At 52.0% G+C, this 20927-nt stretch overlaps 11 protein-coding genes across 11 annotated transcripts; 3 read left to right on the forward strand and 8 right to left on the reverse strand.

Annotated features, from left to right (window-relative positions):
- Positions 1-319: 319 nt before the first annotated feature.
- On the reverse strand, positions 320-1060 carry LTS14_003990 (uncharacterized protein; the record flags this gene model as incomplete). Its single annotated transcript, XM_064836692.1, has 1 exon — positions 320-1060. The coding sequence occupies one exon, from the start codon at positions 1058-1060 to the stop codon at positions 320-322; it is 741 nt and encodes a 246-aa protein (XP_064696083.1).
- A 387-nt stretch (positions 1061-1447) lies between these two features.
- LTS14_003991 (uncharacterized protein) lies at positions 1448-3940 on the reverse strand (the record flags this gene model as incomplete). Its single annotated transcript, XM_064836693.1, has 4 exons — positions 1448-2160; positions 2225-3316; positions 3380-3804; positions 3849-3940. The coding sequence occupies 4 exons, from the start codon at positions 3938-3940 to the stop codon at positions 1448-1450; spliced, it is 2322 nt and encodes a 773-aa protein (XP_064696084.1).
- Positions 3941-4493: 553 nt separating this feature from the next.
- Positions 4494-5948, reverse strand: LTS14_003992 (uncharacterized protein; the record flags this gene model as incomplete). The annotated part of the gene is made up of 1 exon (XM_064836694.1): positions 4494-5948. The coding sequence occupies one exon, from the start codon at positions 5946-5948 to the stop codon at positions 4494-4496; it is 1455 nt and encodes a 484-aa protein (XP_064696085.1).
- Positions 5949-6572: 624 nt separating this feature from the next.
- On the forward strand, positions 6573-7364 carry SOL1 (suppressor of los1-1; the record flags this gene model as incomplete). Its single annotated transcript, XM_064836695.1, has 1 exon — positions 6573-7364. The coding sequence occupies one exon, from the start codon at positions 6573-6575 to the stop codon at positions 7362-7364; it is 792 nt and encodes a 263-aa protein (XP_064696086.1).
- Positions 7365-7834: 470 nt separating this feature from the next.
- On the forward strand, positions 7835-9074 carry LTS14_003994 (uncharacterized protein; the record flags this gene model as incomplete). Its single annotated transcript, XM_064836696.1, has 3 exons — positions 7835-8067; positions 8126-8237; positions 8301-9074. The coding sequence occupies 3 exons, from the start codon at positions 7835-7837 to the stop codon at positions 9072-9074; spliced, it is 1119 nt and encodes a 372-aa protein (XP_064696087.1).
- Positions 9075-9707: 633 nt separating this feature from the next.
- On the reverse strand, positions 9708-10795 carry LTS14_003995 (uncharacterized protein; the record flags this gene model as incomplete). Its single annotated transcript, XM_064836697.1, has 3 exons — positions 9708-10144; positions 10210-10302; positions 10366-10795. 3 exons carry the CDS (start codon positions 10793-10795, stop codon positions 9708-9710), a joined length of 960 nt encoding a protein of 319 aa, XP_064696088.1.
- Positions 10796-11280: 485 nt separating this feature from the next.
- LTS14_003996 (uncharacterized protein) lies at positions 11281-12601 on the reverse strand (the record flags this gene model as incomplete). Its single annotated transcript, XM_064836698.1, has 2 exons — positions 11281-12349; positions 12405-12601. The coding sequence occupies 2 exons, from the start codon at positions 12599-12601 to the stop codon at positions 11281-11283; spliced, it is 1266 nt and encodes a 421-aa protein (XP_064696089.1).
- A 1036-nt stretch (positions 12602-13637) lies between these two features.
- Positions 13638-15629, reverse strand: LTS14_003997 (uncharacterized protein; the record flags this gene model as incomplete). The annotated part of the gene is made up of 4 exons (XM_064836699.1): positions 13638-13928; positions 13988-14053; positions 14136-15127; positions 15287-15629. 4 exons carry the CDS (start codon positions 15627-15629, stop codon positions 13638-13640), a joined length of 1692 nt encoding a protein of 563 aa, XP_064696090.1.
- A 200-nt stretch (positions 15630-15829) lies between these two features.
- On the forward strand, positions 15830-16566 carry LTS14_003998 (uncharacterized protein; the record flags this gene model as incomplete). The annotated part of the gene is made up of 2 exons (XM_064836700.1): positions 15830-16498; positions 16543-16566. 2 exons carry the CDS (start codon positions 15830-15832, stop codon positions 16564-16566), a joined length of 693 nt encoding a protein of 230 aa, XP_064696091.1.
- Positions 16567-16743: 177 nt separating this feature from the next.
- On the reverse strand, positions 16744-17532 carry LTS14_003999 (uncharacterized protein; the record flags this gene model as incomplete). The annotated part of the gene is made up of 1 exon (XM_064836701.1): positions 16744-17532. The coding sequence occupies one exon, from the start codon at positions 17530-17532 to the stop codon at positions 16744-16746; it is 789 nt and encodes a 262-aa protein (XP_064696092.1).
- A 1427-nt stretch (positions 17533-18959) lies between these two features.
- Positions 18960-20162, reverse strand: LTS14_004000 (uncharacterized protein; the record flags this gene model as incomplete). Its single annotated transcript, XM_064836702.1, has 2 exons — positions 18960-19435; positions 19493-20162. The coding sequence occupies 2 exons, from the start codon at positions 20160-20162 to the stop codon at positions 18960-18962; spliced, it is 1146 nt and encodes a 381-aa protein (XP_064696093.1).
- Positions 20163-20927: the final 765 nt, after the last annotated feature.

The raw sequence follows: 20927 nt of genomic DNA on the forward strand, positions 1-20927 counted from the left end.
GATCTGTTTGTGCTTTGACGCACCCGCGGTAACACTTAGCAACAGAAAAGTTTCTGTTTCTGGGCCTTGACCGCGCTTCGCTATATGAATTGAGCTTCTTTAGAACGGTGAGAACAATCGCTGTGGCAACGATATCGGTTCTAAAGTAATGGTACGAGACGTCATTGCGGGGCAACATCACGTGCAGGTATGTCACTAAGCGTCCGTGACTAGGACATTATTATTGTCTTCTACAAGTGTGATGGCTCGTTAGACATCAGAGGATGGATGCTCGCTGACGGATCCTAGTTCACTCTTTCGTAGCCACCGCTACAACAATTCACGGCTGATCCACGAATCTTCGCCAGAAGGCCGGGTCTTCCTTGACCACATCCATCTGCTCTGAATCAACCACCTGGTAATCTCGAAACCCATGCTGGCGGGCTATACTCTTTGACTCATCAAAGTCCAGGGTGTTCGTTAGACTCGTGGCCGGACATCTCAGGGGTGGATCTGTGAATGCTTCGTAGGTATACGATATTCCTCCTGGAATCTCCTTGTAGTCAGGGTACAGGAAGCCATACTTCTCTATACCATCCGTTTCTTCAGCCTTGGGGATATAGGCCAGGCGTGTATTGATTAGCTTTGCTCCAGTAGCGGCATAGGTCGTCACATTTCGCCACATCCCCAGAAGCTGGTCTTCCGTTTCAGCATGGTCGAATGTCCAGCCTACTAAAATCACATCGTAGCTTTTGTGGAGCGGGAGATGTGCCAGTGTGGATGAGATATCGCCTTCGAACCAACGGATCATTGCTGGGTTTACGCCGGACGCAGCAGTGATTGTCTTCCCATCTTTAAGCATGCCGGAGGATATATCGACGACATCTACGCTGCTTGCGCCAAGTTCCAGAGCTTTGCGGGCGTGAATGCCATTACCGCCACCAAGGTCTAGGATGGTTTGGCCTTTGCAGGAACTGAGGGCGTGTGCGACGAGTTGTCGTTCTAGTACCATAAGTGGTAGTTTGCTGATTTGAGAGTAGACTGATGAGATGGCGTTATAGTCTTCGTTCACGCCTGACATGGTGGCTGGCGGGTGCTTTTTTTTTGCCGTGTGTGCTAGATTTGGGTGATAGAGATGGCAATGTTTAGAACTCGAGGTATCATAGCCTGTGGTGATACGCTGTCATTGGTCATCTATTTTACTGCGTTTAGACGAGGTCCTACTGGCTCGCTACTAAGCGAATGGGTATGCATATGCATGACAGCGAGCTTGGCCGCCTCGCATGAGCTCGAGCTCGAGGGACATGACCTTTGAGATTGGCAGCTGTCTCTCACTCGCTGCTGTATCAATCTGCCCTGTCCGTCTGGAATCGAAGATTTGGAGATACATCAGAGCTGGTTACGGCCTCGTAGTACTCACTATGGATTGAGCTGGTGTGGTGTACATGTACGACGAGTCCCAACATGCTCATGTATAGCCCGTCAACGTATCGCCAGACGCAGGGCTAGGTGGGAGTGTACCATTCGCCCAAAACACCGGCTCGGCACCCAGTACAAAGTCCAGCGTCCCGCCGTTCGCAAATACATCATTCCAAGTCACCCAAGCCTTACCCCAGCTCTGCCCATTGACCTTCAGACTCTGCACAAAATACGCATCATCTTTGTTACCACCAGTGGAGGTAATGGTCAAGGACTTGCCCTCTCCGAGTGAGATACACAAGTGCTTGAACCACGGAGACCCGATCAAGAAGGTCGTCTGGCCCGTCATGGGATACAGACCTATCATGTTCCAGAGAATCCATGTCTGCATGGCGCCAGCGTCGCTGTTGCCGGGTATACCGCCACGACCTGCATTGTAGAATGCCAGTGCTGCATGTCGGGAGTACTTGACTGAGAGGTCTTGCCTGCCGACGAAATTGAAAAGATAGGGCGTATTGAATGCTGGTTCATTTCCCGGGTTGAACAATGTACTGCCGTATGCGGCGTTCCCGGGGTACAGGCCTGGTGTGAAGAACGTCTCGAGTCGCTCTATGAACGCTTCACGACCGCCGCTAAGCGAGATCAAGCGGTAGATGTCGTGTTGGGCATTGAAGGAGTACGACCATGGAGTGTCTTCGTAGTAGGGATCGCTCCAGTAGCATCCATCACATTGGGTTGGATCGTACGGATACTCGAAACTGCCTGGAGACGTTGTCAGTATGCAGATACCCTAATATAGGACTCTAGGTAAGTCCATCGTACGTACTGTTTGCATAACGAGGAACCAAAAAGCCAGACGAATTGAAAGACTTCTGTGCCGGATTCCAATGATTACGCCAATTGCGAGAACGATTGAGATATCGAGATGCATCGCTGGCGAGGTCGAGACCGCTAGCGACTTGGTACAAACTGAAGTCATTGACGGCGTACTCAACTCCCCTCGACACGGCACGGGAAAACCGTGGTGTGATGTAGCCATACTGCTTCCAGTCGGGTAGCGCACCACGACCTTCTTTCGTCGACGAGTCGTTGGCGACCGGGTCGAAGTTGTTCGGAGGTACTACTTCTGCATCCGTCTGCATGGCGGCGAAGCCATCTGTCCAGTCCACGCCGCCTCGTACGCCCTTGACATATGCATCTGCAAGGACGTTATCTGCGTTAGATCCGCCTTGCGTCCTGCCGGTATAGTCGGACGAGCGAGCATCGGGGAGCCAGCCTTCGTGTCGCCAGATATCGATGAGACTGCGGATCTGCTCTTCGTAGGCAGTCGGTTGGAGTACTTGCATCAACGCCGTGCTACATCTACTTAAATCCCAGTTCGTGAAGATATCATCGTAGTGTGGCTCGGAGGACTTCCATAGTGCGTTCTCGTTTGTGCGGTTGCTTGGAATCAACATCATGCCGTACATGTACGAGTACAGCTGCGTCAGGACAGTGGTATTGGTCTCGGTCGTCGTCACTCTGCCAAACACTTGTTCATCCCAACGACTCTGCGTCTGAGAGACCAGATGGTCTACAGTAGTGCCCACAGGCATCTCGTCATGAAGACTGCTACACGCCTGCGCAGCCGAGATTGATGATATGCCGACTCGTGACGTGACCCGTTCTTGCTCGAAATGGAACACGCCACCTTGCCGATAGGTCCCATTGGTCGATCTGGAGTTGTCGTATCTATACAACGTGCTTCCGTTACCCGTGAATGTCTTGGTGGATATAGGAGCTTGATCGAAGTGGCCACAGAAGTATATGGTCCAGTTCGGGGAGTAATTCCAGCCATTGTTGTAGATGCCATGCCCTTGGTAGCTACTGCCGTTGTCGCTGATACTCAAGCTTCCGCCGGCATATCCCTGTCCCCAGCCTAAAAGTATGTCAGAGAGGGCCTTTCAAAGCCTTGAGCAGGAACCCAGCTAATTGTACCTACCAAGACCTCTGAAGGACGGCAAGACATGAGAAACGTCGACTACTATCGATGAGCTATCATTCCCAGGGAACGAATACTGGTAGAAACCAGCATGATCGGTGGCAGCGAGCTCGACATCTACACCGCTCACTAGGCTGGACTTGTAGTAGCCCACTGCGGCAGTATCGTTCACACTCCTGTTCTGGCCCAGGTCCACGAGAGGATTGGAAAGGTTGCCTACGACCGGCATCTGGCTGACGACACCATACTTCGGTGCTCCGCCCGTACCACTTTCGTGCATCATGCTGAAGCCCCAGACTTGGCCGGAAGGTAGGTAGCCACTATACGCATCTGTCTTGCCGTTCTCGACATCTGGACCGAGTTTGACCATGGAGAAGGGTTGAGATACGCCTGGAAACATGTTGCCGCCATTTTCGGTCCCGAGACTGTTATCGTTAGCATGATCGGTGAGTCAACATCAATGTCTTACAAGAGGTTGACATAGTCTTTGTAGCTACTATTGCCAGGCAAAGCATTGGCGGCCGTCGTCAAGACTGCCAATATGATAGTGAAGATAGCCATGCTGATGATGTGCGAGCTGAAGCAATCGGCCAGAGAGGTGTAAGAGAGGGAAACGTGCAGGTTGCACTGATGGGATGAGAAGTTCTAGAGCCGTGGACACTACCTTCATGATACCCTCGGACCTGCATAGCTGTTGCTGCTACGGATGATGTGCCTGACAGCATCATAAAATTGGTATGCAAAGATCAGCGGTGGTAGTTACACGCATTGCCTGAGCAGACGCTGATTGGCTGAAGCATGACGTCGCAAGAAATCCTTCGCCTGACATCACTGTGCCAAGGCTGTATATATCTATGCTGTTGCTGTATACACTTTCGCTGTTGCTGTATTCTGTAGGTCGTTAGTGCAGGTCGTGAGTTGACGATATCTACTAAAGGCGAAGCTGTGGTACATGACCCAGATCCATCATTCGTCCTTGGTTCAGGACACCCTTCGATTACTGTAGGACGTTTTTTCTCGCCGGAAGTTTTAGGCTCGAGCATTGCCCTAAACGATGAGGTAATGGGCGGCATCAGACTGCTGATTGTTGCCCAAGCACTCACCCCTGTACTCGTCACGACTTGAAAGACATGCTTGCCATCCCATTCGCCACATCAGCGTCCAGCAGTCCATCCTCTACGCACGTCTCGAGAATATCATGCGAAGGTGGACCTGGTGCATCGCTTGGCGAATCGACTTGGTACAGCAGAGCGCGGAGGGCCGTGGCCACAGAAAGCCTTGAAAGTGCGTTGTCGCGAACGTCAGCGTTATCACTCGGAGCGAGCTTGACTGCACCGGTATAGTACGTTTGGGCGTTTTGTGCCAGTGTTGGAGCACTTCTCTGCACTACAGGTGAGAGCTTGTTCGCAGATGTACTAGCGACACGATGGCGGAGCATTTCAACATCGCCTCGTGATAGATAGATTTCGGCACTGCTATCCAGTTTCGTCGCGGTCGTGTAGAGCTGTTGTGCTAGTGTGAGTTGCTTCCAGCACAAGTCTGCTGGCAAGTCCGGCGAGCCTTCATATCGCTGCAGTAATGACAGTACAAGCTCCGTTCTTGCTGAGGCCTCGGAGCTCAACGAGGTCGTGTCTGTATCTTTGCCTGCGAAGCTGAAGACGTCAGACAGCCGATTGAGGTAGGTGTCGGCTTCTAGTAGGAAGGCATCGAACTGTGCGCTGGCGAACGCGGCGACAAAGTTTGCTCTTGCCAATGCTATGGCGAATTGAGCCTTGATGCGTTCACCTTCGGCTACTTCAGCAAGGTAGATAGGAGCCTTGCGTTCTGTGAGTGACTGTGCCATCTCACCCAGTGCATCCAACGCATGATGCTCCACAAGTGCGACCAAAGTTGTCAAAGCAGACATGGAAGCAACAACAGCGTCGAGCAGATCGCTGGCAGTGATCGGGGTCTCGATGGTGACAGTCTGCTCGGACTGGTCTGATCCTGCTGTAGATGCAGGCTTCTCGTCGGGATCTAGTGCGACACCGCCTCCTTCGATATCTTCAAGGTCAATCTGCTGCTGCTCTAGCAACATCTCCTGCCTCGATAGACATGCTGATAACAGCTCAAGCGCCTCCTGCAACAATCCAATGGCACCGGCCGTGTCGTCCACTTCAGACAGCTGCTCGGCTAGACTCGTCAAGACTTGTGATGTGTTGAAGAGAACATCTGGATTCTGCTCGTTTAGTTTCAGGGCATATCTATGAGAGTCCAGAGTCTGCTTGAGTAGATCTACAAGTGGTTGTCCGATGTGTGAGACGATGGCAGGTCGTTGTGTGATCTCCAATTCTAGCCGGGCTTTGTTGTATGCCAAGTCGAAAGACTTTGGATATCTCTGCAATCCCTTGTCGTATATATCAAGGGCTCGAACGAATGCTCGTCCAGACTTCGCCGGATCGCCTGCACGCCACTTGCCGCCCGTCTCTTCTTCAAGATCTGCGGCTCCTTGAAACTCATCTGCAGTCTGTGGCTCGGCCTTGCCTTTCTGCTTCTTCGGCGGACGCGTGAACTGCTTTGGCTTGCCCATTGTCGTGTCCAGATGAGAAGGGCACGTGATTATTCTCTTTCGAGTCACTGCTTGTCATCCTCAAAGAAAAAGCTTCGAGGGATTAGCCGCAAGCACGGGCAGTCTTGCCGAGAACCGTGGTCCGAGTGCTTCCGATTGGGCAGACGCAGCCCTGTTCCTTGGATTCTTGATCCCTCTTTCGCTCACTTGCATAGGTACATCGAGAGGCAGTGCCGAAGAGCTCGAGGATCTGGTAATAATCTCACTCCACAGCGACGAGCTGGATTGCGGTGGCGGGCTGTGCAGGCTATTTCTTACGCAGAGCCAGCATCCCCACCTGCAGACGGGGCGCGATAGAAGGTGCTGGAGGTGTTTCTTCGGCGCCCATCTGGTGGGTCAATAGAATATTCGGGACGTCATACCTTGACTAGGTATCTGTAGCTTCTGCCAATGCCTGGCTAGTCAGCGATTAGGTGATGATAAGTCGAGATACTGTCTGCTCTTCGCACTTGTCAACACCCATCTTCATCTCACTAAAGCATATTCGTCGACAGCCTAACCACCACGGATCATCATCGAAGGAGCTACATAGTAGTCGCAACACTTGTCGCATTCCTAGCAATCCTCACCTACCAGATCTTCAACATGGGCCGCCAACCAAACCTCTACTCCTTCTCCGACTCTGAGCTGGCTCCCAATCTTCGCAAATACGTCCTTGATGCACAGAACGAAGCCTTCAAGCGCCACGATGTCTTTCGCGTCGCCATCTCCGGCGGCTCCCTACCAAAAACACTTGCTAACGCTCTCCTCGCGCCTTCCAGTGGCGGCGACGACGACACAGTCGACTTCAGCAAGTGGGAGATCTTCTACGCGGACGAAAGATGTGTACCGCTCACGCACGAGGACTCGAACCATAAGCTAGTGCAGGAAGAGCTGCTGAACAAGATTCCGAAAGGTATGGCGCAGCCCAAGGTCTTCACGATCGATGAGAAGCACATGGAAGATGCGCAGGAGATGGCGGACGAGTACGAGAAGCAGTTGGTGTCGGTCTTTGCTGCTCGCGACTCTGTCAAACTGCCATTATTCGATCTACTTCTGCTGGGCTGTGGACCTGACGGTCACACCTGCTCGCTTTTCCCAGACCATCCTCTGCTTAGGGAGTCGGATGCATGGGTCCTCTCCATCGCCGACTCGCCAAAGCCACCACCCAAGCGCATCACGCTCAGTCTGCCGGTCGTGATACACGGCGCGAAGATTGGCTTCGTAGCGACGGGAGGTGGGAAGAAGGAAATTTTGAAGAAGATCTTTGAGACGGAAGAGGGTAGTAAACTTCCTTGTGGGTTGGTGAATGAGGGTGCAGGGGAGAAAGTCAGCTGGTTCTGCGACCAGGCTGCCACAGAGGGCGTCTCTTTCCCACGCCGAGGCAGTGTCATTTAAGGGCGGAGCTGATGCAAAGGCTACTTGGCGGCACAGATTGGCATCTTGAGCGTTTTGTTGTGAGGTTTGATGTACAGGCTGTCGATACGATGCCGCATGATACATGAGAAATGACATTCAAATATACGAGACATGAAACCTTGGATCCCATACCATGCTGCCTTTTTCCAGACATCCGTCTCCACTTCCTGTGACCTTTCTTTCGTGCCATAGAACACTGATGTGATCAAGGAGGGAGCCGAGATGTATCCTTCCTTTTTCCTCGCAATCCTTCGACTCGAATTTTGGGTACGCGCTCACCAATCACATCGAAGATCCTGTACGAGATGAAAGCAAGGTAGCGACAACGCTTCAACTTCTCTATATATATCCTCCCAAATGTAGTCTTTCTCCACCTGTAGCTTGCTCGAAAAGGCTACCAAACTCGATACTTCAGTCTCACAACAGCTCCGCCTCAGAACGCTGTAAACATGGACGAAGCCATCAAGATCGTCTGCGCGAAGAACTTCCATCAACGCCTTTGGGTGCCTGCTACGCCAGAGCACGAACGATTGCGTGTGATATACTCGACCTCGAGCAACTTTGATGATGACAGCTTGCCTGCTTTCCTATTCTGTGGTCCAATGTTTGGAAGTAGGTGGAATTGCCTTGACTTTGACTACTTCTTCCGACAGAACAAGGTTAGAGTGATATGTGTGGATAGGTGGGTAGAGCATTGCCATTTCACGACCATCAGCTTCCAATGTACTGACAACGAACAGGCCGTCGATGGGAGGCTCTACGTCTGTCGATATCAGCATCCGCGTAAAGGTCTGGCTGGAGACTGTGCCTATCTTGCTTCAGGAGCTCAACGTCAAGCATGTCCACCTTCTCGTAAGTGTGATAAGATGAGCTTCTCGGTGAGACCTCTAGGGAGGGTGTTGACAATCTCGATAGTCACATAGCGCAGGCACGATCTACGTGCTCAATACTCTATATCATCACCGAGACATCCTGTACCCGGACCGACCACAAATTGCCATGCTCGCCCCTTGGGTACATAACAGCCATTCTAACGCTACGCTGATGAACATCGTCTCGAAGATCCCTAACTCACTTTTCGGCAGCTGGAGCAACATCACGAAATTCGTTGCTGGTCGGATCATGCCGGCTACTGCGTGGTCTGGTGGTGCACTGGCCTGGTCCGGTGGTGCTTTGACGGCTGTTGGGAATTTGTTTCAATCTTCATCAGGAACGGAGGATGTGGCGAAGGATGATGCGGAGCTGACGCCGGAGGAGAAGTATGGTGTGCCGGATGAGATTGCACAGCATATCGAGAAGCTGAGGATGAAGTACTGTCTTGCTGAAAGCTGGGCGGCGGGCAATGAGGACGCTATGCTGTGCTTGAAGAAGGGTGGAACAGGACTTTGGGGGATTTGTGAAGAGTATCCGGAGTATGTGCAGTCGCTCGTAAGTTTGGAGAAGTCAAGGCGGAACACGACAGATCTAGCACCGAAGCTTAGCATAAGAGTGTTCTTCGCCGAGTCGGACGTGATGATTGGGAAGGAGGGCGCAGCTTATTTCAAGCAGTGCTGGGCTCGAGATGGTGTCCAAGATGTGATTGACCTTCAGTTCCACGATCTACCCGGAACAAACCACGATTCTGCGATACTGGACGTCAAGAAGGGCGGACTGAAGCCAGTCTTCGAGGAAGTCACACAAGGGGTTTAGTGAGACCTTTTTCACGAAGATCATTCAGAAAAGGCAGGACTACTGTACACTCAGCTTTGACATCGACTCGCTTGCGCCAGAATCTCCAAGGGCTTGGTACACGGCCGCTTCACAAGCACCCCACTGGCCCATAACATGCTCGTCGCCGAAAGGGAAGATCTGTTTGTGGTCAGCCGAGCTCGCGTGACAGGACTTTTCGGATGCTTTACCTGGCTGCATATCATTCCCGCTACCCCCTTCTCGCGATCACACCACCTGTGAAAGGTCAGTATCAAGGCTATGCACGATGAACAGGGGACGAACCAGAAGAGATTGGCAATGCCGGCCCACCAAGCAGTGTTGCGGCCACGACCGGTTGCTCCGGCCTCTTGGGTCAGCATGAAAGTAAGGCCCCATCCTTGCGCCGGATTGCCTTCTTGTGGATAAAGTCTGGTGCAGTCAGTATGGCAGGGTCACATCGAGATAAGCACGGTCAACTCACTCTGGGGCAGGGTTCGTCTGCTCGGGTTTGGCTGCTGGTATGCCTGCAGAAACGATCAGCATGCTTTGCGCTTGTCCGCCTACACATCTCATTCACATACCTTGACGGGCAAAGTCGGGCTGATAGGAGATCTTTGTCAGTCCTCGCAGCAACTAGCATATTGTCTCAATCATGGGATTACTCACAAACTGAGTCACCTGGTTCTCGAACATCTCCTTCACGGTCTCTGGCTTCAGGATTTGTGCACCCGTAGTTGGACTCGTCCCATCATTCAACAGTGCCGCTAGAACCTGGACATACTCTACTGGCGTCCCAAAACAACCCGCGCCACCGCTATGGAAGATGCGGTCCTTCTCCTCTTGGGTTTCTGCCAGCAACGGCTCGCGGTAGACATGGTCGCGCACCTCGGCTTCTTTCCCGCCGGGCCAGCGTTGATGCGTATACGCGAGCCGCTTCTTCATATCCTCGGTAGGCAGCATGTTGATGTTCTTCAGACCGAGAGGCTGCATGATGTATTGTTGCATCCAGTCGTTCAACTTCATACCAGTGGCTCGTTCAAGCATGATGCCGGCCCAGTCGATGTTAATTCCTGCAGAGGGTCAATGCAAACCCGTTGCCACTCCGAAGTATGGCTCGTTATTCCGAGACACTTACCGTATTCCCATCTCGAGCCTGGTTGATTCACCAACGGCATACGAAGGATGCTACGAATATCGGCATCTAGGACACCAAATCCGATTGGTCGACCTGGGGTGGTTGTCAGCGTTTTTGTACTACATCCAACCAAGTACCACACAGACGACACCATACCATAATCCCTCAATTTTGGGTTGAAGAACTCGTAGCCAAATCCAGCGGTGTGAGACAGCAACATGCGGAGAGTGATATCGTTCTTCTTGTCGACAAGAGTACCATCATCCTGAAGAACCTTGACCTTCTCGAGCTCAGGACACAGCTTGTAGACTTGCTTGTGGTCGTCCAGACTGAGTTTACCTTGCTCAACGGCCTGCATACAAGCGATTCCGGCCAATGCTTTTGTGCAGCTGAAGATCGAGAAGACAGTGTCGAGGGTCATGGGCTCTTTGCTCCCGAGGCCAAGCTTCCCAGATGCGTGGGCGGCGATGTTCTTACCATCTTTGCCGACGGCGACGAAGACCAGACCGGCGACACCAGTGGATTTATCACCTGTCACGCCATCGAGAGACTTCTCCACGGCGGATTGGGCCTTTTGGTTGACCATCGTGGCGTTGCGAGGTCACAATGATTGTACTCGAGCCGGAATTTCCAAGGGATGCCTGTTGGATTGTTCTGACAGCTTTCAAGGTTTGTTGCAGCGATCACACGCAATGTGTTTAATCAAGAGCACCGTTCTTGCGAGAAGAATCAATATAAACCTGTCAAACGAAGGTCGTTGACCCGGGCATGCACCCCACTTTTGTAATGGTAAAGTCAAAACAACCCCGCTTGTATGGCAGCATGTCCTAGATCTTTATCGCCGAGCCACCTCGTCCGGTGAGCCGATGTTATTCTCGGCACCCTGGTGAGCTCGTGGTCGTTGAAGAGCAAATCTGGAAGGCTGGCGGAGATAGGTTGGAGGCCGCATTATCACTGCCTCTACGTCCAAAATCCTGTTCAAACACATGAGGGGGTAGTACGACGGCATTATGCATTCAGCTTTTCGTGGAGAAGTATAGTAACATATGTACCTAATTTTGGGATTTTTGCTCATACAAAGCACTGGTCCCAGTCGCCGCCAGACCTCACGAACCCCAGACTGTTGATGAAGGAGCTGAGCGTGCAGCGGCCAAGCCCATCGCCGCCACACTGGGTCAGAGGTAGAACACGATCGTTGATAATGACCCGGACTAATTCCTCTGTTTGGCCTCCACATTCCATCTTCTCGAAGTAAGCGCGACTCGCGAAAGGCACAGCCCAGCTTGCCGAGAAGCCGTCTGCCTGAGGTGCCTCGAGGATGGTGGTGTTCGGAAGTAGTGCAGTGCCGTTGAAGAAGCCAAGAGCAGAGAAGATAGCAGTCATATCATTGTCGTGCGAGAAGTCGGCGTACAAGCGTCTTCCGAGCGGGAAGGTGACACTGCTGCTGTCAAGGGTGTGATTGGTGCTTGTTTCATCCTTGACGGGTTGAGCAGTAAGGCGAGCAAGGAGTTCGTTGCCGAAGCCAACGCCCTGAGTAGGCCCAAGCTTGTTTCCTGGACCATAGCCATAGTATTTGTTGAGCGTCTCGTAGTAGTTGTACTGGTGCCACTCGGTCTCGCTGAAGAGCGAGCAAAACAAAGAAGAAAATGTCCCGTTCGGAGAAGCCACAGTATTGAATGGACACAGGTCCATCATTGCAATAGTATCGGACGCAGACAAGTTGGCACCAGGAAGGCCAGCGTTCAGTCGTGCTTGAATCGGCGAAATGAAGATCTTGGTCCAAGCAGCTTGTGCATCTGATGCGGTGGTGTTATAGGGCGCCTCGTTCTCGAAGTCGTTGCAGAGCCCATGGTTCAAAGTGTTGTTGGAACCATCAGCCTCAGAGATGACTGTGATTGGATAAGGGTATGTGGAGTCAATATGTCGAGACCTCCAGTCAGCTAGCTTCGCGGCATGGAATCCTTGCGTGAAGTTTCGGGCAGATTCCACCACTCTCGCCTCACTCGAAGATCGGAAGAAAGGAGTGAACTCTTCCGCAAGACATTCGTATCGCTCATAAAACTTCTGACCAGACTTCACCATCTCGTCTTGGCCAAAAAGAGTAAGCTGATCAGCCCCGAGAGTGTACTGATATTGTTCTCTGTTAGGGAATGTCAGTGATACCGTCCACATGGTTTCAGCCCTACGATGCTTACAGAAAGGCGTATGGACCGCTATATTTTCGGACATTGGCGTGGATCTTGTTGATAGTGCTGTTGTAGGCTGCTGTCTTGGAAGCGGTGGGATCTCTGGCGCCATGACGAGACAGGACCTGAGCAAATGTGATATCGCACTGTGGCGGGACGGTGTCTGGTATTTGCGATTCGACAGAAAAGTATGGGCTATCTATCATGCTCGGGTCAGCTTGACTCTTTCTCAGTAGGACGAGCTCACATTATGGCCAGAAGCTGACATTGCGGGCTGGGTGATGATCAATAAGTGGGATCCCTTTCAGAGGCCTTCCGCCATCGTCCTAACCAGCAACGCCGCTTCTAACCACAAAATCACTCTGATATTGACGCACATTGTCCCCAGAAATGGCTGATCAACGAATTGCACTGGTAGCCATGCTGGACAGTGTCACAAGTCGTCGATGGTCCAGAGCTTGGCCATGCTGGGTAAGCCGACACCAGCGTCACCACAGCAAGTGTTGCTAGAGCCGCTGCCATCATAACAATCGTGATTGATATAATTCGAAGCCGAAAACGAGTGGTGATAGGCCGCCTGTCGGGGTTCGACGGCAGGGAGGCATATTTATGTCTCTCACCGCGGCCAAGCAACATTGGAAAAAGGATTTCATGTGGACGGCATCTCATCCGTCTTGACCTGCATAAGTAGCAAGTTCTTCTGCTGAATTTCTAACAGTTGTGTGATCACTTCCAAAGTCCAGAGGTGCGCTTGGAGCGCGGACGAGGCGAATAATCTGGTTTCGCCGCAGCACGTGGAGTGAAGATATGCCAAGACCTGGCTAGCCCTTCTTAGCTTCACTTCATCCGGCGTTTTGACCTTTCATGACCTAGTCACCAGCCATACACGCATGTCTTGGCCCTATTCGACCAGATAATGCCCGAGTCTGGGTTCAGTGGATGGTCAGGTCGTCGATTGAAAGCATGCTAAGCAGTGAGTGAGACGGCGGTGACCACTACAGACACCAAAGTAGCTCGGCCTTGGAGCCTCAATGGCAACATACGCCATTAATGATAGGCGTAGTAGTAGGGCAGTAGCAAGAACTTCAAATTCGACTTAACAGCAGCTTGTTTCCTTCCTCTTATAATTCTTCCGGTTCGAAAGACTGATCCTACATAGACACAACTCGTCTGCAGCGTGACTGATAATATCCTGTTGATGAAATCGTACCTTTTGCAGAGGCACTGATAGCTATTGTGCTTCTATTTACTCAAAGCTTTCTCTCTAATAAAGAATGCACTGACCGCTGCGCCGGCGACCAAGGCGATTTGTAGCCCAAACGCTGCTGAGGTAGAATTGGCATAGCATTTCGTCACCACTTCTCTCACACGCGGTTCTAATTGTCTCAGGAAAACCAAGCTCTGCCTCACGTTCTCGGCTATCTCCAACGCCTTATCTTCGGGCAAACCCAAGGCGGGAAGTTGCTCTGCAAGGCTGCTCCGTAGCGCTTGGTTGGAGACGGTCGCTGACATCGAGATGCCGAACACACTGCCCTGTTCATCTATGTCAGTCACAAGTCATCGATACATGGAGTCTCGGAGTATATACATACCAGGCTACGGAAGAGGTACGAGCATGCTGTCGCCACTGCTTGGTCTTCGCGGCTAGCGTTTGCGATCTGGTGGGATCTTGTCAGCAATCTTGTACCGTATACAACACTTTCCGTCTGCGTTGAGAGTCGACTATAACGATGAACTTACGAGGCCGATGAGCGTTGTAGTCACTCCGGTACCATTTCCCAGAGCTGCCACCATCAAGCCAGCGATGATTCCAGCTGTACTGTTGACAATGATACCAGAGAACAAGAAGACTCCCGTTGTGCCAAGAGTCAATAGAATATATGAGGCCACCGTAAGCCAATAATACGTTCCACGTGCTTTCATATAGAAGCCGCCGAAGAGACTACCGCTCACCAAGCAGAAAATGCCTGGGATGAGCCTGATTCCAGCTCCTGTCGCCGAGAGACCGTCGATCGCTTGGAAGTACAGCGGTATGTAGAAGAGCGCTGCTAGATAGCCTGCCATGGAGAAGAAGTTGCATAGGTAGCATGCGATCATTGACCGGTTAAAGATGATGTGACCTGGTGCGAATGGCTCCTTGGCCACCCTTGTCTCGACGAAGACGAAGAGGAGGAAGAGTGGTATCGACACACTGATGGAGACGATGGTGATGGTTGCTTTCCAGCTCACGTTGCTGCCTCGATCTAGAGCCAGACAAAGAAGAGATACAGCGATAAGGAGGACGATGGCGCCAAGGAAGTCTATCCGTGCCAGCTTCTTCTTCCAGTCAACTTCGTCTTGCTTCGGTAATTTGAGTGCGAATGTCACAGCGACGAACGCCACGGCACATAGTGGAGCTTGGCACAAAAAGGCCCATCGCCAGCCAACGCTATCCGATAAGAAGCCTCCAAGCGGTGCGCCAGCTGCTGCGCCGCTGGAGAAGACAATGTTGATGTAGCCTTGCCATGTGCCACGGTCCCGTAGTGGGATGATGTCGCTGAGGAGCACGCTGACCACTGTGTTCATGCCACCCGCGCCGATTCCAGCAAAAGCTCGGGCGGCGATCAGTTGCTGCATGTTCTGCGCCAGACCACAGAGGATGCAGCCAATGCCAAACACGCTGTAGGCGAACAATAAGCAGGCCTTGCGTCCAAATATGTCGCTAAGTTTGCCATAGAGTGGTTGGAAAGATGCTGCATTTTGGGGAAGAACAGGTCAGCCAAGTCGACTTTCTCGACAGTGTGAAATGGAGCGCTGATTGTGAACGTAGCATGGAACAGCTTTGGTACGGATGGTCGACATATGGTGGCGTAGAAGGTCGCAATGGTTCAAATATAGGGTAGTCAACTCACTTAGTGTCAAAAAGTATGCAGTCGCGATGTAGCTTGCCAGACTCAATTGGCCCAAGTCAGACCCGATCCTGGCATAAGAAGAGACGATGATGGTTTGGTCTGCTGCCGCTAGGAAGACACCGATGGCGATGGCCGGGACTATGACCTTCATCTGCTTTCGTACTTGAGGCATGCCTTCATACTGCTTCTGACGGTCCTCAGCGCTTGGCATACGCTCGAGATCGCTGCCATCGTGCTGCTGATGTTCGTTGTTCTCCTCAGCTGGCGTGGGTCCAGTCTTTGGTATCAACGATGATGTCTCCGTTGGCTGGTCGTTAGCCTGGTCTCCGGAATTCTGAGCCATTATCTCTAGGGCGCAATGGCAGGGAGCACATTGGCAAATATCTACGAAGCCAGGGGTGAAATGTTGAATCTTTTGAGATCTGACTGAGAGTAGACAAGATAGGAAGGTATGGAATAGACTTTTGACATGTCTTGGCACGGCGTTATGTTTGTTATGACCGAGGAGTGAGCTGTCGATCGTCTCGAGCGAAATACGAAACCATGTCAGTTCCCTTTCACAATCCATCAGTGTCTCGAGCAGATGGGCCTGCTGTTGGTACTAGTAATGCAGTGGCCGCACAGTGGCAGCAAGAGCGATATGGAGGAGCTCGTTTGCAGCATATGGCTGCCTGCGCCAGCATGACCGATACAGGTAACCACGCAGCTGGAGTTATATGGAACCCAAGCATGGAAGATCCTGATGGTGTCTCAGCCAGAGGCTCGCATGCTAGTCAGATGGTTGAAAAGCGAGAGGATGAGGAAAGGGTGATAGCACAACCTGGTCTGGCCGAGGACGTTACACAAGGAGACGAGACGACGTACGAAGAAGTTATGCCTGAACAGCTCCTGCCTCCGCCAGGCTTTCAGCCGTTCTTCACTTTAGTCGAGGATCACGAGACTGGCGAGCACTACCATCCTACCGTGCAGTATGTGTTCACGGACGACGACCCGGAAGACCTGACAGCAGGCTTACTGCATGCGATTGAGCAGCAGACTGGTCAGGCAGAAGTGGAGGAGAGGATTGTGATACTGGATATGTTGTCTGACGGCAAGACTGTCCAAGTAGCTTCGTCGCTCAGTCCGCACTGGCAATCATTGCAGGCGTCTATCTCACAAGCGCCGAGCTGGGGTGGCACTTCGACCGATGACCAAGGCCGGCTTATGATCCGCGTCAGTGGTCAAGAAGTGCCCCTTCTGTCTAACAGGCAAAACAGACGTCAATTCGGCAACATCGATGAGCTCATGCAAAGCTTTGACAAGCAGCTACAGATACTGAACGAGCTTCTGGAACGGAGGAGTGATGCGGAGGCGGACCCAGTCAATCAGCAAGGCCGTGTACAACAAGCTACAGACGATGTACAAGTGGCAATTATGTACAACGAGAGATTTCGATGGCCGCGATCAAGTCCACCCCACTAGTGCTCAGTGGCATTGTACTTGATACCACACCTTTCCAAGCACTGCTGTGCCCCCAGCGCAAACGCCTTCGGTATCTGGGACTGGAACTTCGGTATATTGATGTTCTCGAAGACCTTGAGGAAGCCGAGATCAGCCTGGACGATGCTGCCATCTTCACCGAAGAAGTTCTGCGCCGTTCGACTGAGTCCGGGATCTTCGTTGGAGAATGCGGCCACGAATACAGCAGGCTCGCAGCTATCGTTAAACTCGTAGTGGATGGAGCCAATGGGCAAGACGGCGCCCTGGTATTGGTTGAGAGTGGTTGTGATTGGTGTTACCAATCCGCTTTCCTGGATGAAGGACGTGTGCACGTTGTTACCCTGCACCACTATGAGGAGCTCGGTGGCGCGGTTGTGCGTGTGAGGGGTGTTCATGCCGCATGGGTTCATGAAGCCCATGGACATGGCGACGCCCAGATCAAGCAAGATCGGCCAGTTACCGACGTATGAGAGGTCTCCTTGTCCGCCCTGCCCTGCACCAGCGACCGGATTCGGGTTGGCTGCAATGCTGTAGTCGAACTTGAAGTAAAGGTCTGTGTCTCCTAGACTTTGGATATATTTGAGCCGGTCGGCGGTCGACATGGCTAGCTTGATATTGCTCAACTGCTCTGTGGTGTAGGTGGGATTTGGTCGGCCAGTGGTGCCATTGGCGCCTTGCCAGCCGGACTGGCCGTCTTGAGTTCGTCGGGTGAGAGGTGCTGCGGTGGCAAGCACAGCGAGTGCCGATAGTGCGATGTAATAATACATACTGGTCAGAAAGCGTATGGGAAGAATTGTCTCTGTGAGACAGGAAATGGTTTGGTGTGAGAGTGCCCGGCGGTACGCTCGAGTTCCTTAGCAGATTTTGGGACCGCACTACCCATCTTATACTGTGCCTCCAGCAACCTGAAAGCCTGCTAGACTACTGCGTCACGCTTGTGACCTGCCTCACTGATCAACATAGCCGCACAAGCCAGCCCCAAAAGGCTAATTTCTGATCTTTGCCAACCTACGGCTCGCAAGCGGCAGGTACACAGAAATCGTGTGCCCGCCACCTTGGTCACCATAGATGTTTAGCCTGGAACTCTCATTGTGGTCCTGCCGGCGAGAATCAATGTCATGTTCCCAGTCAACCGTGTGTAAATTGTGGCGTAATCATCGAATGGTAAGGGACTGTGCCTCTTGCGACCAAAGACTCGCAACAGTATAGATTAGAGCGTCAGCAAAGGACTGATTAGTGTCGGCGTGCCTGCAGAAATACAACCAATGATTCTGTCTTTTAGGATCTTACCAACATATTGGCCTCTTGGCCAGCGAAAGCCTTGCCTTTTCTGGTCTGATATGCGAGCTAGCGAACACATGGGGGCCATGTGGTCGCGGCTTGATGCCTGTGTGTATGACCAAACACGTGCTACTGCAATGTCTACGTGCAGGCTGAGCCGCTTTTGCAGGACCTGGCCTGAAAGATGGAAACGCGCACAGTCGGAAGGATCGCGAGTCGACACTAGTGACCTGGTTACCTTCGATTCCGGCACCTTGCCCATGGATTTTTTCCCCCTAAACAAAAGTGACGTTGAAAGAAGCCATCGTATGGGATGAGTAAGATGTCTCGGTACTTGCACGTGGGATATGTTCGACCGTTGCTTGTGCGACATGAGGTACCGCATGGCGACGCACGGCGACTATCAGAGTTTGGTTCGTGCGAACACGATATGCATGTTTGTATTGAAGGATCATTACGAGTGCATCTGAGGCTGAGGTGCAGGACTCTGCCAAGCCGAAACGATGCCGATTTGCGGTGACTTTATGGGGGCCACGTCGATCTGTGCAGACACGGCTCATGACGAGACACATTTAATCGTAAACAAATAATTTCGCATTGCCTCGGCCAAGCCCGCAATATGGATAATACTCGACCTGAAGGCCCCGGAGAGAGGACTCTCTCCATCCGCAGCCCCCTAGGGAGTCGAATGATCGAATACAGGACTTTTCGACCCCCTTGCCCTGTGGTATCAAATAAAAGAAGACACAACTTTTCCGACCCGCACTTCCTACGGGAAATAGTGACAGAAGCCATAATCTCACCGTCCGCTGCTTCAGAAAGTCAAGTGGAACAAGACTTCAACCTATCTAGATCATCGTCCCTTCCTCGCGTCACCTACAGGAAGTTCCAGTACAGCTCAGGCCCAACAGGCCTACCATTGTCGCTCCTTGCCTTTGCCTCTACTTTTGCCTTTGCCCTTGCGAGTAATGGCCTCCCAGATCTGGCTGAATCGATCGACCCTGGGCGAGCTTGGTGAAGACACCAGTTCATCCGGCAAGACCGCACAGTCGTCGAAGCAGAACAAGATGTTGACCGTCTTCACTTCTTGCTTGTGGTCTCTCCAAAGGCCGATCTTTGTCACGCGACGCTGTCCAAAGAGCACTTTATGTTGGAGCAGCAGATGGGCAACATCCACGCCGGTAGAGCTCCCCAACATAGCGTTGAACTGGCGCGTTCCAGCTTTGAAGATGACGACATCGTCTTGCGTATCGTCTTCAAAGAAAGGGAGTAGTTCGATGAACACTTCCATACTTTCCTTGTCTTGGAGATTCACCCGAAGGACATACTTGAGCTTCGTCGGATTTTGGTTGTTCTTCTCACACACGTGCTGCCAAGACAAGGCCATAACTAAGCTAGTGAGCGATCATGGATTGTATATACACAGGGTCTATCTGAGTCACTTACCATCATGCCATTCGCTAAGAGGGACCATTGGAGCCTCGTCTGGGTTGAAGTCGAAAGTGTTTTCTTCGGTCTTTTGTGGATGAGCCTGCTGAGGAGTGACGTGGGTTCCATCAATGATGGCGCCGTAGGTTGAGTTCATGCTGTAGAAGACGTCGTACGTGGCTCCAGTGGCTCCATATATCGGTGTCATAACGCTACCTCCGCCAGAAGCTGCGGCAGGCTGAGAGTGCTGTCGGCGGGACCATAGAATCCTGCGCCACTGAAACTGCTCGACATTGCCGGTATTGGTGCCTGCAGGTGAGCCCGGAGGGGTCGGAGTGTCAGATCTGTCGAGTGGATGACCCAGGATGACTCTGGCAGGCTCTGGAAGTTGATTCTCCTCAATGGCTACATTAGTACGTTGAGTCCAGCCATGCCTCCTGAGAGCTCCGTAGTTCGTGAAGTAGCTTTGGCCGATATTCTGTGGACCAAGTGAGAACTGAGCACTCAAAGCTGCCCCTTCCTGCTCTGCGACCTTGTAGGGATCTGCCTGTGGTCGCTTGTTGGTCGGCACCAGTGAATTTATTCTGCGTGAGAGCTGCGAGGAGTTGGACACTAGTGGAGAAGGGTAGGATAGCCCAAAAAAACCTAGAATCTGCAGAGCCAGGCAAAAGGGCCCAATGGCTACCATGATTATGAGTGGCTTCAGAGCAATAGCAAGAGGACTTGTGGAGACTAAAGAGGAAAGAAGAGAAGGGGATTCAGCCTTTTGTATGCCTTGCCATGTATCGACACATGTAGCGATGGGCTGTCGTCATGTCGTTGTCGTGGGCATGATGACAGCGCAGCACTGCAGAAGCTGCGAGAGCCGTGTTTTGCTCACAGACCTGAAGATCGTGCTGACAGATGATGAACCTGATGCCATCAATATCTTCAGCTGCTGTGATATACCGCTGACACCCATTTCGAGCAGGCGTCTGCAGGATGAGCTGGAGAGCTGGAAAGACATAGCGTAAGTACCGAAGAGCGCGGCACTTTTTCAGTGCTTTTCATTTTTGCAGACCCAGCGTCCAAGAGTGTTGCCATTGTGCACCGAGACTCTATGAAAAAGTCCGTTTTGGCTGGCAGCATGGCCATCTCCCACGTCGCCCGACAAGCTCGGTCAGATCGAAAGCCAGACTGACAGTCGGATTACCGACGATCCTGGCCTAAGCCAAAGGTCTGTCTGTTCTTCAGTGGACGCCGGCATCATGATCTATTGTAGTGCTGGCTGTTCGGAAGGACGCGTGCATCGATGTTTCAACATGTACAAGACTTTTAGCTTGGGTAACGATTGAGCATTGGTGAAAATTTTGGACATCGTGCCTGAGGTGGCAACCATGCCAACAAGAAGTTTCTACAAGCAGGATATGCTTCGAAAGATTTGCATTAACGACACTAGGAAGTAGTCGACCTA

This window comes from Recurvomyces mirabilis (assembly GCF_035927965.1).
Source record: "Recurvomyces mirabilis strain CCFEE 5264 chromosome Unknown scaffold_8, whole genome shotgun sequence".
NCBI lineage: Eukaryota > Fungi > Ascomycota > Dothideomycetes > Mycosphaerellales > Teratosphaeriaceae > Recurvomyces > Recurvomyces mirabilis.